The sequence below is a fragment of the Vombatus ursinus genome, unplaced genomic scaffold (genome assembly GCF_900497805.2).
Source record: "Vombatus ursinus unplaced genomic scaffold, bare-nosed wombat genome assembly UNPS02014810.1, whole genome shotgun sequence".
NCBI lineage: Eukaryota > Metazoa > Chordata > Mammalia > Diprotodontia > Vombatidae > Vombatus > Vombatus ursinus.
Genome location: NW_020954588.1, coordinates 32,249,053 through 32,262,416, shown reverse-complemented (window position 1 = coordinate 32,262,416; position 13,364 = coordinate 32,249,053). Strand labels below are relative to the sequence as shown.

Here is a 13,364-nt window from a genome sequence, read left to right as displayed (position 1 = left end):
GATAGATAGATAGATAGATAGATAGATAGATAGATAGATAGATAGATCTACCTACCTATTTATCTATGTAATTAATTATAAATAACCACAGAGGGAAGATGAACCCCATTAAGGGGGACCAGGACAGGCTTCTTACAGAAGATAAGATTTCAGATGATACTTAAAGGATGTCAAGGAAGCCAGGAAGGAGAAATGAGGAAGGACAGAATTCCAGGCATGGACACAGATAGAGAAAATGCCCAGAATCAAGAGATGGAGTGTTGAATGTGTTAGTAACAGCAATGAAGCAGGTGTCACTGGGTTGTAGAGTACACAGAGTGGGGTAAAGTGTAGAAGACTGGGAATGTAGGAAGGGGCCAGGTTATGAAGGCCTTTGAAAGCCAAGTGGAGGAGTTTATATTTGATCTTGGAGGTAATAGGGATCCATGGGAGGGTATCAAATAGGGTGAGGGTTGGATCGGGGGAGGAGGGTGACATGGTCAGATCTGAGGTTAAAGCAAAGTTATTTAAAACTGGAGGCATGTGAGGCATTTATTGATGAGGTCGAGAGGTTTAGGGGTGCTGGGGCCCCGAGATCACAACACGCAGGCCCTACCGGAATGAATTCAACCCAAATCTTCTTTCAGCTAGAGAAAAAGTTTATTAGAGATAAACTATACAGGCCAGACTCTTAAGCAATCTGAACATTAGTGACTCTGGTAAGGACTAGCAGGAATGAGAAAGTCTCACTCAGCCTTTAAATGGGGGTCAGGGTGGATCTTATATACACTAAAGTAACTTTGGGTGGCCAGGGAGGGACTAGGAAAAGGGTCTAGGTGAGAATTCATATTGGAATGTCTGAGAGATTGAATAGACAATGGGAATAGATAATGAAGGGAACTGAAAGGAAGAAGCTTGAAAGGCATCTGAATAAGATCAAAAGGCGGGGCTAGGGCTTTCAAAGGGAGATAAAGGGAGTCTCTGAGGAACTGTTTGACACCAGAGTAAGAAAAGTTTAAGGGTTTTCTGGGGCCTGTAGACAAATGGGAGCCAGATTCTTTTTAGGGCAAGGGGCAAAGGTCTCAGCTTGGGCCCATACCCCATCATTTATGATCACTAAATCTCTCAAAATTAGAAAAAGAAAAAAAAAAGGAAAATGTGAATTAATCATGATAACTGGCCCTTCATGGGAGACATTTGTATGAACTTGGCCAACAACACATTGTTGGGTGAATGTTGTGGAACTGAAGGGAGCAAGAGAGGTTATGATGGCAATTCAGGATCAATTTATTGCCACTAGAAATTAGAGTAGGGTTACCCTGGAAGAGTCCAGACTTCCTTATCAACACAGCTAATGCAAGTAAACAGTAACACCTGCCCAACACATCATCACAAGCTATAACATTTTAGCACCTGCTGAATACCTAGCAAGATATGACCTAGTGGTTAGTATTAATTATGCCTCTAAAGCTCACTCTCTTTCATAGCCGACTGATGGGAAATCCACATACTACAGAAATAGACTTTGAAATAGCCTGGAGAGCTCAGTCAATACATTGTACTGAAACTAGACTGTTATCACAGAATAAACTGCTACCCACACACAGTCACCTGGACAGAACCTAGAGCCGTTAAAAACCTAAGAGCAATAATATTTTTAATATATACTGCTACACTAAATACTCAATCTCCAAGCTACACAAAATGAAAAGCATTCAAGATATAGAGATCAAAATCACATGAGAACCAGAGAATGTTTATCATCCCTCTCCTTTTGCCCGCTACTGGAGTTGTAATGAGGAAATTTTGAGAAGGCTACCGAAGATGTGCTTACACCCTAATACTTTCATTAACCTAAAAAAGCAGTTATTTCCTCCATCTATGTAATAGTTCACAGAATATTAAATATAAATAGAACAGTTTAACTGTTTGTCTTTGGTACCATTTTTATCTGAATACCATTGAAAAAGATGAGAATGAAACAATAAGATACTATAGAAAGCTTAGATACGTTGTTTTATGTATACCCTCATTATCATCCTCATTTTACAGATGAGGAAACTGAGACTGACAGATGTCAACCAACTTGCCCAGGGTCTCAATGTGTCTGAGATGGGATGGGAACCCACCCAGGTCACCATGGTCACAATTCCAGCACTCTATACACCACCCTGATTTTCAATGTCAATTTATAGGAATCAAGAGATTACCATAAACTTAAATAATACTCCAACATGGCTGTAAATATGTTTATGTCTGCCATTTTTCTGCAACATGGTTCTGCCCTATAGTTACTGCAGGTCTGGACGATTATAAATAGGTGAGTTCATGATTGTCTACTGTATTAATTCATGACTGACAACTGCCGTACATTGCCCACAGACCACTGAACCAGAATCATCTAGAATATTTAAATTAGGTGCTTAGACATAATCTAATGACCTTTCTTCAAAGAGAACCTTTCAAATACTTTGCATACAGCTGTCCACATGACTTCTTCCTGCTCCCCTCCCCACCTCTCACCCCAAACTTCTCTACTCCAAGTGCTACATGCCCAGTTCCTTCGACCAACTTCCTTATATCATGGACTCTAGGTAGGCCCTTCTTTATCCTGCCTGCTCCCCTGAACCCCCTCTCCAGCTTATTAATGTCCTCAAATGGTGGTGCCCAGATTGCAGATAATAGTCCATATGTGGTCTGGACATGGTGCAGTCCAGAGAGATTATCACATTTATTCCCGGAAGCTAAGCGTTCGTTAGGGCAGCTCCAGGTGGCACCAATATTTTTGACTGCCAGAGCAGTATACATGCAGGCCATGAAAACACCCAGATCTTTTTCAGACAAACTGTTAAGCATGCCTCCCCCAACTTGCATTTAAAAAATTGTTTGTTTTTCAACCCAAGCACATGCTTTACTTTGATTCCTGTTGAACTTTACCTTATTAGCTTGAGCCAAATCCTAGCCTGTCAAAATTTTTATTTGGATTCCAACTTTCCAGTGGGTTATACCTCCCCCACCTCCCAGTTACGTGTTGCAATTTGATAAATATGTCATCTAGCAATTGGAGCAGCTGGGTGGCACAGTGGGTAGAGATCTGGGCCTGGAGTCAGGAAGACCTGAGTTCAAATGTGAACTTAGACACTAGCTGTGAGACCCTGGGAGGGGTCACAAGTTTGGAATGTGGCACATCCAATTTTTTTTGACATATTAATCAGTTTTGTTGAATCTTTGTTTTTTTCTTTCTTAAAGCTCTTTGTTATAAGGGATAACTTTGCAGGAAGGGATATAGAGGGGAACTGAAATCTAGCCAATGTGAAAACAAAAGATATCAAAATTCTGTTTTTAAAAAACAGCAGAGTACAGGTCCCAGCAGAGATTATTGGGGTACTCCACTGGAGACCTCCTTCTATCTTGACATCATATTATGAAAAAATGACTGAGCTTGGATATCCACCACCTAGTTGTCTCACCCCATGTTGAAGTAGCAAAAATCCTAGGGGGACATGTAACCGCAATAAAGGCTCTTGATCACTGGTGAATTTCTGCTGTGGCAACTCCCATCCCCAACTCAAATCCACATCTGCCTATGAGTACATAGGCCCTAGAGTTAGACATCAAGATCAAGAGATTTGCCAAAGTCCCAGAACTAGCATGTTTCAGGTATGATTTCAATTCTTTTCCTGACTTCAAGCCCAGTGCTCTATTCCTTATGCCAAACTACCTCTTTATATCTTTGCTGATTCATACTTTAGTACTCGGATGAATGAATGAGCATTTATTAAGTGCTCCACATCAAATGTTGTGCTAAGCACTGACGATACATATAGAAAAGTGAGATTGTCCTCATTCTCACAGAGCTCACACCCCAATTGAGGAAGATAACAGACAGAGGAGAGTCCAGCAGCAGGGTGCATGGAAAGAACCCAAAGTCGTAAGGGTACAGTGGTGGGGGAGATGGCTAGATCCATAGCTCATTAGTATATTGGCAGGCCAGTTGGCCTAGTGGCTAGCATCTGTTCAATAGCATAATGTCAGGATAGATGGTAAAGCTCAGTAATCCTCTATTACATCAGTGATAGGTTATTTCTATTATTACTTCTAATGGTATTTCTACCATTTCTTCCAACGGTAGAGATTGTTACCCATCGTTTCTTCTTCATCCTGTGGAGCTCCTGTCCACATCCTTCCATATAACCTCTAAGGTGGTTTGCAGACTCCTAGAATATAAATTCGAATGGAATTCTTACTTTTCTAACTATTCTTCAGAGAATTGGCACTCAGGTGGTCTTTGGCTCCAACCTGCCATCAAAGAGCATATGTTCTATGATGGCAGTGTGGTGATGGGGAATAGACACAACAGTTAACTAGATTCCTAATCCTCTGAGAAGGGAGGGGATTCCAGCAACTTGGGAGAGCATTGAAAACCAGTGAAAATGCTTCCCAAACAGTGCTGCTTGCTACTTGGGTCCTTAATGAAATAAGTTTTCTTTTGTCCATTTTGCTACTTTGGGACAAAATTAGAATACTATAATAGTTTGTGGTTTTGTCTATGCCAAAACAGCAGAACTTTACAGATGCTCTCTCAGTACCACGTCGAGTTGAACCAATAAGTCGTGGCCCAAACAGAAGGAGTATTTCAGTTTCTGATGACCACAGGAATGTGACCGTAGACTCCAGCTGTCTGATTCTGTTACCAGTTGGCAGGCAGATGGCAGATCAAGTCTGGATCTTGCTATGAGTGTGACACAGTTTAATGGCTATGAAAATTAAGACCCTTCTTAGACATATCACACTTCAGAAAGATGTACCATCTGTCTTTTGATTTTATTATCTATAACCAAATTCTATTATGCCTCAAATAATTAAATATTGCCACTGGGACATTAAAATACAAACTAATTTACCAAAATAATTGTATTCTGAAGATTATGTACAATATTATACATTTTACATTACAGAGAGTTTTTATACATAAGGTAAAAGTTGATTTATGATTTCTAGAAAACCCCAAAATACATTTGAATGAAACCTTTCTATGCATAATTACAAAAACACTCAGCCAGGAACAGTCAAAACTAGAAATGAACATAAAAGTTAGTTTTTTTAAAAGGGTAAATTACATTAATATCAAAATTGCAAGAACAGAACTTTTTTCATTACTTTGAAAGAATTAATACAAATTACAAAAGTATATGGGTTTTTAAAAAATGTTTTCTTATGCATTTAACCCCTTATTGCTGGTGGTGTTCATATCCAGCTTTGAAACAAATGTAGTCCTCTATGGAACAGAAATGCATTTTAAGAAAACTTAATGGGAAATTAATTAGAAGAGGCTCTTAATTAGATGGTTAAAATGTTTTTTTTTTCCTTTTATCTTTTCTGAACTAAGTCAACTCTAACATTTACATGTCACTAAAAGCTGACAATCATCTGGGAGGAAAATCATAGCTCTCAAGCACCCCTCCCTTTGGTGGTTGTTCCCTCTTAGAAAGTGTCTTCTTTCCAGACCCCTTGGGAGAAGTGATCTCCACAGTCATTGCAGCACAGCCCACAACCACATCCAGGAAACACTGGCCCATGCATCCGAAAACGATGATTCATTTTATGGTAGGATGTAAGTGTTGAATGTACAAAACACTCAATTTCCAAAAACAGAACATTCTGGGAAATTCTGACTTTTTAAAGAGCTTCATTAATTCAGAATTACCATCATGCCTTACGTATGGGGGGTCAGAGGGGGGAGAGAAAGCAGACTTAACCGTTGCCAACAAAAGTCATGAGTATATTATATCTGAATGTATAATGCCTTGCTATATATAGTTCCATGCAAAATGATTATGTTAAATGGTATGCTTAGGGAAATATATCTTCAATCTGATGGACTATATTTTGACAGTTGGTGCTTAAGTAAGTAAGTGATAGCAAAGCAATCTGAAGAATGGCCAAGACGGACTGGGCACAACCTTGACAATACTGATGCTACCAGGTAATTCCAGAAAGAACACTGTCAAAATACTCAATATGAATACTGATGAACAAAAAAAAAAAAAAGCTGCTGAGAAGAAATGTACCAAGCCTCTTTCTGAAAACAAAACAAAACAAAAAAACTCTAAGGTGTTGGTTCACCCTGCCTCACTTGACCGTTACAATCACTTAGGTAAGTGGTCCACAGGCATCTCACATCATTCTAGTGCCACTGGGATACATACTCCTGCTATTTGGCCCAGTTGCTCCTTGGGTGATTATAATGTTGCACAACCTCCAGAAGAAGCAATGGGAAATCTTACACACACACACATGCGTGCGCGCGTGCACACTTTCACTAATATGAACCTGATCGTCCAAAAGAGACATTGGCCGTATATGGGAATTAGAGGCTTGGTCAAGTGTATACCACCCTGCATGAGCATCTGGTATTGGAATCAGACTAGGGCTAAATAAAATATTCTGAAAAGACCAATATGAAATAATATAAGGTTACAGATATCATTGGTGTAGGGATTCCTGGGAGAGCAAATGCCTTCCACCAGTGCAGGTCAGCACCTTCTCTATAACCTAGAGTCTTAAAATTCTTACCTAGCTGAACATAGGCACTTGGGAACACGACTACTGACCTGACCATCTGTGGTCTACGTGCCCAGAGCCCCACTTGTTTTTCACCTATATTGCTTGTTGGAATGGGATATGTGTCAGGAGCAAGATGCTTGGAAATACCTGGTGTAAACACATACAGAATTATCAAGCTTGACGGTGTCACCGCCCCTACTGACCACCCAAAAAGAAAGGAAGAAAGAAAGGAAGATGTGAGTCAGAGCCTACGGTTTGTCTTGGATGTGTTTCTCTTTCTTCGTGTTTAGCTCGGATACAAAAAAAGCACTAACCTAGAATATGAAAATATTATATTCATATAAAGGAATGCGGGCATCTAATATAAAAGTTAAAAAAAAAAAGTTGCAGCTTTGAATTATCTTTAAATATCCTAGCGTTCAGCAGGCACACTGTCCTTGCCGTGAGCAGCTTGAAGAGGAGCCCTCTGCCAAAGCCCCCCAGAGCTTCACATTTCTGCTCGGCCCCGAGCTTTCTCCACAGCCCCGCCTTCCTCTTCCTCTTCTTCCTCCTCATAGTTTTCTTCACGACCTTTTCGGGGATTCGCTTCTCGAGCTTCCTGTTCTTGGGCGTCATTGTTCTTGTCATCCACCTGAAAGTTTAAAACGACAACAAAAAAGGAGGGGGATAGAACCATTGATGAGGAAGAAGGTGGGCAGTAAAAACTGCTCTTTGAAAAGCTTTTGAAAAGGGCACAAAGTGTCCCTGATCACTAGAAAAATACGTTCACCCTCAGTGGAAACCAAACAGATGAAGATGAAAATGACCGAGGACCCAGCATCAGGCTGGCAAAAATAATTAAAAGCAACCAAATTCCACTCTGGCAGGGACTGCTCAGAAACATGCATCTTCTTCTGCTGCTGGTAAAATTGCAAGCTTGTGGATTTTTCTTTCTGAGAGCAATCTGGTAGTATTTGGTGAAAGGCACAAGAAAGGACATATCCTTTGACCAAGTAATACCACTGCTAAGACTCTCACCTGAGAATGTTACTAAAAATAAAGAAATGGACAAACAAATAAAAAAGCTGTCTATTCAAAGATTCTCACAGCAGCATTATACGTAATTGTAACAAAACTAGAAACAACCTATGCATGCAACAAGAGTGGAAGGTGAGGGGCAGCTAGGTGGTGCAGTGGATAAAGCATCAGCCCTAGAGTCAGGAGGACCTGAGTTCAAATCCAGTCTTAGATACTTGACACTTACTAGCTGTGTGACCCTGAACCCCAATTGCCTTGACAAAAAAAAAGAGAGAGAGGGAGGAAGGTGAGATACATCGGGATATATTGATCTAATGTGCTAATGACATTGAGACCATGTATAAAGATCAAAAAGTACTGTGGAAAGACCAATGGGAAATAATCCAGGGATACCGAGATCCTTGGCATGGGGAACTCCCAGGACAGCAAACACTTTCCATCAAGCAGGTCAGCACCTTCTTCACATCTCCTAGTCCTAGAGAGTTGCCCAAAGCACTGAGAGGCAAAGGGCTGACCTGTCCAGAGGTTACCCAGCCAGCATGTGGCAAATAATGGAAAGTAGCAAAAAGTAAGACAATGAGAAAAAGAGTATACACTATGATCGTATAAGACAAGACGTGAGTATGAAAGGAATCCTAATGGGAACTCAGAAGGAGGGATTGAAAATGACTGGTTCCTTTTAGCTTTGAAATTAATTCACTTAAATTAAATGGTTATACTGGTGCTCAATACGGTTTTGGTAAAACACTGAATTTTAAAAACTACTCCTCAAAGGAGAAAGGAAAAGGCACCAAGTGAGGAGGGGTGATTGAAAGGGATGGGGTCAGGAAGGTCCCCACCCGTCCCCCGCTCTTTCTCTCGCTGCTGGTCCTCTTTTCCCAAGACTGTGATGGCGCTGTTAAAGAGGGCGAGGTGATAATGGTACCCCACACAGCCATTACGTAAGACCCCTGAGCAGCTAAGCCCCATCCTGCTGAGCAAGGCTGGCTCTTGCTACATTCAAAACCAAACATGCGGCACATACATTGTCATCATTCTCCCCATAGGGCTCTTCGGCATTACGCTCCAATTCCCGTTTCCTCTCCTCAGCCAAATCTTCTTGACCCTACAACAAAAACCATCCAAATCCAGTATGATCGCTCTCATTTTAAAGCAAACCGAAGAATACAGTGCTCCTCCCCATCACCCAAAAAGCCAAAAACAACCTCGCAGACCTTCCAAGAGTGACTTCAAGACGTTCATCGTGATAATTCAGGTGAGAAGGAAAAAGGGATTGTGTGAGTGGAAGGGATCATAGGTCCTGGCTCTAGTGCTCAAAGGAAACGTCAGAGGTGTCTACTCCAAGCCCCCTATTTTACAGCTGAGGACACTGGGTCCTGGAGGGGTCAAGTATTACCTGCCCCAGACCACACAGGTTTGCACGCAGCAGAGCCAGGCCCTCTGATGCCAACAGCAGTGAGCTGACCACTGGACCACACTGCCTCTGACCGGACCCCTTGCCAGAGATGCTGTAGAAGTAGGCCTGAAACCCAGCCAACCCGGGCACTTGGGGCTTTTCATTTGACTAAAGGATCTTAGGTGCAGCTAGGTGGCACAGTGGATAGAACACTGGGCTTTGAATACGTAAGATTCATCTTCACGAGTTCAAATCCAGCTTCAGACTCTTACTATCTGTGTGACCCTGGGTAAGTCATTTCACCCTGTTTGCCTCCATTCCTCATCTGTAAAATGAGCTGGAGAAGGAAATGGCAAACCCTTCCAGTATCTTTGCCAAGAAAACCCCAAATGGGGTCATAAAGAGCCTGGAAAGACTCAGCAACAAATGCATCTTATGAATGAAACTCCAAACCTGGCTTTATGGCAAACCACAGGCCAAACACCGTGAAATATTTCTTTGCCAACCTTCAACTCCCAAAGGAGGGAAAAGACAAGGATTTCTCCTTTGATGAGACCTTTAGGGGAGTGAATGCTTTTTTATCCCAGTCCAGACCTCAGTCCATTCACATTAACCAACTGTAAACAATTTATTTATCTGAGAAGGTAACTAGGCCTAAGGCCTTGGCAGTTAAAAAAAATTATCTGAAATAACAGAAATTGGAAACAAAATCTGCTGAGAAGGTGGATGTGGATAAAAGCCTCAGGCTGATTAAGTTGGCATGAAGAGCAAGGTGTGGAACTGGGTCCCGTTTTAATAAATACTTTAACAAAATTAAATTATAAATGAAATAGCCACCTCTTATGTAACAAATTCCTTTTGTAAATTTGCAAAAGAATTCTAGTGTACCAAATTCTAGTGCAGTTAGCGCCTCGGTGGCTGAAGGGAAGCTTTTCAAACCTTGCAAGCACACATTCACACGGCAAATCACATCAGGGACTGAGAACAGGAGCCTTTACTATTTTTGTGTCAGGGACCCCCTTTCACAGGTGGTGAAGTCTAGGGGCCTCTTCTCAGAATGTTTTTAAATGAGTAAACTACATAGAACTAAAAGGAATAAATTATATTACAATACAATTATTGGAATAGTTTTTAAAAACCCACAAGTTCACAGACCCTAAGGTTAAAAACCCCTGACCTAAAGGAAAACTTAAAAAGATCATGGGTTTAAAGTTAGAAATGAGCCGTCCAACTCCTTCATTTTACACGTGGGGAAAGTGAAGCCCAGGACAGCTGGTCAGTGTCTAAGGCACAATTTCAACCCAAATCTTGATTCAAAATGCCCTATGCTATCCACTAGATTATGCTGCCTATGATATCCTCAGTATAGGGGCAAGGAGGCAAGGGATTCGTGAGTTACTATGGTCCCTCTGAATTCTTCACTTGGGGTCACCCATCTGGTAATGAGTCAGTGTCTCTCCAGACATTCTCCAAGGGGCCTTGGAAGACAAACAGTCCACCAATGGATCCATACTAGAAGCCATTCAGCTTGGAGAGACCTCTCAGAACTAACTTGTGCTTCCCTGGTCTGGCATAAAGAAACCAGGATGTCCTCTGTGCAACACTGGGATGCCAAGGAAGATGTTAGTGGAGTAGACCAAAGTTCACAATCGCTTAAAAAAATCTAGTACAAGTTAGCATATGGCTACCCAAAGAAAATCTGACTACTCTGAACCTGCCCCTTGGATGAAAGGCTCCTTAAAGATTTTTAAAAGACAAGAAAGGGAACGATTGGAAATTTCTTAATACAATTTCAAAATGGCAAACCAATAGGGAAATTGAGAGGTTAGGAGAAAGATTAGAAAAAGGCAGAATTGGGAGGGTGTATGAGGGAAGAAAAGGCAGAGTGATGAATAGACGGGCTGGTCTTGAAGTGGGGACACCTGGCCCAATCCCCTGACTGCCACTCATTTATACTAGCATATAAATAATCTTGAGTGACCCTCTCCTCTCTTCCCATACCGCAGTGCAAGAGCCTGCTGGTTGCTCTCATTAGCTCAAGTCTCTCCCACTCTGGTCCATCTTTCATTCAGCTGGCAAACTAATCTTCAGGTCTGACCATGTCACCTCCCTATTCAGAAAACTTCAGTGGCTCCCTATTACCTCCAAGATCAAACCCAAAATTCACTGCTCAGTTCTGGAAGTCCTTCATAATCTGTCCCCCTCCCCACATTTTCAGTCTTCTTATATCATGCTCTTCTCTTCCCCTCTCTTTCTTCCTGCCCACCCTACTCTGCGATCCAGTGACACTGGCCTCTTGCTGGGCTGCAAACACAATCTGCCATCTCTTGATTCTGTGCATTTTCATGGGCTCTTCCCCAGGCAGTATGTGGACAACCCAGGATTTGAATCCAGATCTTCTACTCTGTGTATATACATACATACATATAGATATATACATACATATATCTATACACACACACACACATATATGCATATGTGTGCACCGATATATGTACATTTATATATAAATGTGTATAAATACACAAAAATAAATACACATCCATCCATACATTCACACACATATATACCATTTTTTTAACTAAGAGTTTGATGGTTTGAATAGTTCTAATGTTCTCTATTATTACATAGCTTAAAGACTTGATTACAGCCTAAGCTCATTAAGGGCTGTTGGGACCATATTTCTCCCCTTTTTTCATATCCCTAGTACTTAGTGCAGAGCCTTGCACATAGTAGATGCTTAATCAATGTTTGTTCACTTGACTTGATAATGACCATCAGAGGAATCAAATACAAACTGGGTCAGAGTAGATATAGAGTAGATGTGTAGATTAAGGGTAGAGTAGATGTGACTAGAGAGTTCTATGAATTGCTATGGGCACTTAGGTTATTTTCTCTTTTCAGAAGCTCTGATAAAAAATTCAGATTAAGCTGGGCAAGAATGGTAAGTGCACAACACCAAGAGAAGTGATATAATCAGTGGAGCTTTATGCATGTGAACATCAAGAGAATGAATGCTTGGTCCATTCTCTTGCCTGGTACCTCGTACGGACAAAGCCAGCTGGCTAGGTATATGGCTACACACCCGGATTTCTCTGTGCCAGGCTAACTGGTTCATCCACATTGTCATTAGGGCTATATACCTTGGCTTCACCAATTCTCCATTTTTAATAACAGAGCTAAACTGCCCCCATTTAGGGGTAAAACTGTCATTAAAATGTCTGTTTATCAAACACTATTCTCTAATGGAACCATGGGGGACAAAGTGTCTTCAGTCACAAACTATGCGGTCTCCGTCAGCCAGAAGTTGACAATAGTACACAAATATATTATGACAAATAGCTATTTTATCCAAATGAAAAAAAAAAGAATTTTTTTTGTTTTAAAGCTGGACCTATCTTATTACTTCTCTTTATATTTAAATTTACTTGTGTCAAGGAATTCTTGTAATTGAGGAGATAAGATGTGCAACAGAAAGGAGAGGGAATCAAAAATGTCATTAGCTATGCTTAATAAAGGTAGAAGTCACTAGGACTGTTGAAGACCCCCATCTTGCTAAATTAGATGTGTATTTTCTTTTTTCTTTTCTTTTTTTCCTCTTTATTTTATTGTCTTGGGAAGGGACACAGACACACACTGTCTTCATCAAGACCTCTAATCATCCATATTATTATATTATAATATGAAGCATTATAATATATAATACAATCTGTTATATTTTATGTATATCTATCTTTCACACTTTAAGGTTTGCAACAGACTTTATAAATCTCAGTTTCATCTAAGCTCCAGTAAAACCCTGGGAAGTAAGTGTAATAACCTCTGGTTTATAGATAAAGATACTGGTGCTTTATAGATAAAGATACTGATGCTTGGGGATGCTACATGAATTAATAGGAAAGTACTTTAAAGTCAGCAGAATACTTGACACACACGATTTCATTCGAACTTCACAATATTTCAATAGAGGGAGGTACTAGGGGGTGTTCATTTTATGGTTGAGGAGAAATGACCTGCTCCCGGCTACAGACACAGGACGTTTGAGAGCTGGGATCCAAACCCTGGCCTTTCTGGCTCTCATACCAACCCTATCAGGTAGGTACTATGTAGATCATTCCCATTTTATAGATGAGGAAACTGAGGCGTGAGACTATAACTTACTAGTTATAGCTAGTAAGTATCACAGCAGGATTTAGACACATCTTTTTGAATTAGAGGACTCGTTAGCCCTCACTGCTTGCGGATGGCCATATGGTCCTGTCTGCTAAACTTCCCCAGATGTCCTCACTCTCTCATGCGGCTGCTGGGAGAACATTTGATTTCTAAGGCACAGGAACGGGGGCTGCATCTAGAATTCCATCGGGAGGGGAAACTCCTCTTCCAGAAGCAGATCAGCATCATCTGT

The 13,364-nt window shown here is 40.9% G+C and overlaps 1 protein-coding gene and 1 pseudogene across 1 annotated transcript in view; both read right to left on the bottom strand.

The window, feature by feature from the left end:
- Nucleotides 1–5,558, bottom strand: part of LOC114052975 — a 71,627-nt pseudogene extending 66,069 nt beyond the window's left edge.
- Nucleotides 4,768–13,364, bottom strand: part of GOLIM4 (golgi integral membrane protein 4) — a 55,805-nt gene continuing 47,208 nt past the window's right edge. The window contains exons 17-18 of the mRNA XM_027875778.1: nt 8,588–8,668; nt 4,768–7,177 (exon numbers count right to left, since the gene is read on the bottom strand). Coding sequence (XP_027731579.1) covers nt 7,034–7,177; nt 8,588–8,668 — 225 coding nt within the window. The 3' untranslated portion in view covers nt 4,768–7,033. The remainder of the gene's footprint in view (nt 7,178–8,587; nt 8,669–13,364) is intronic.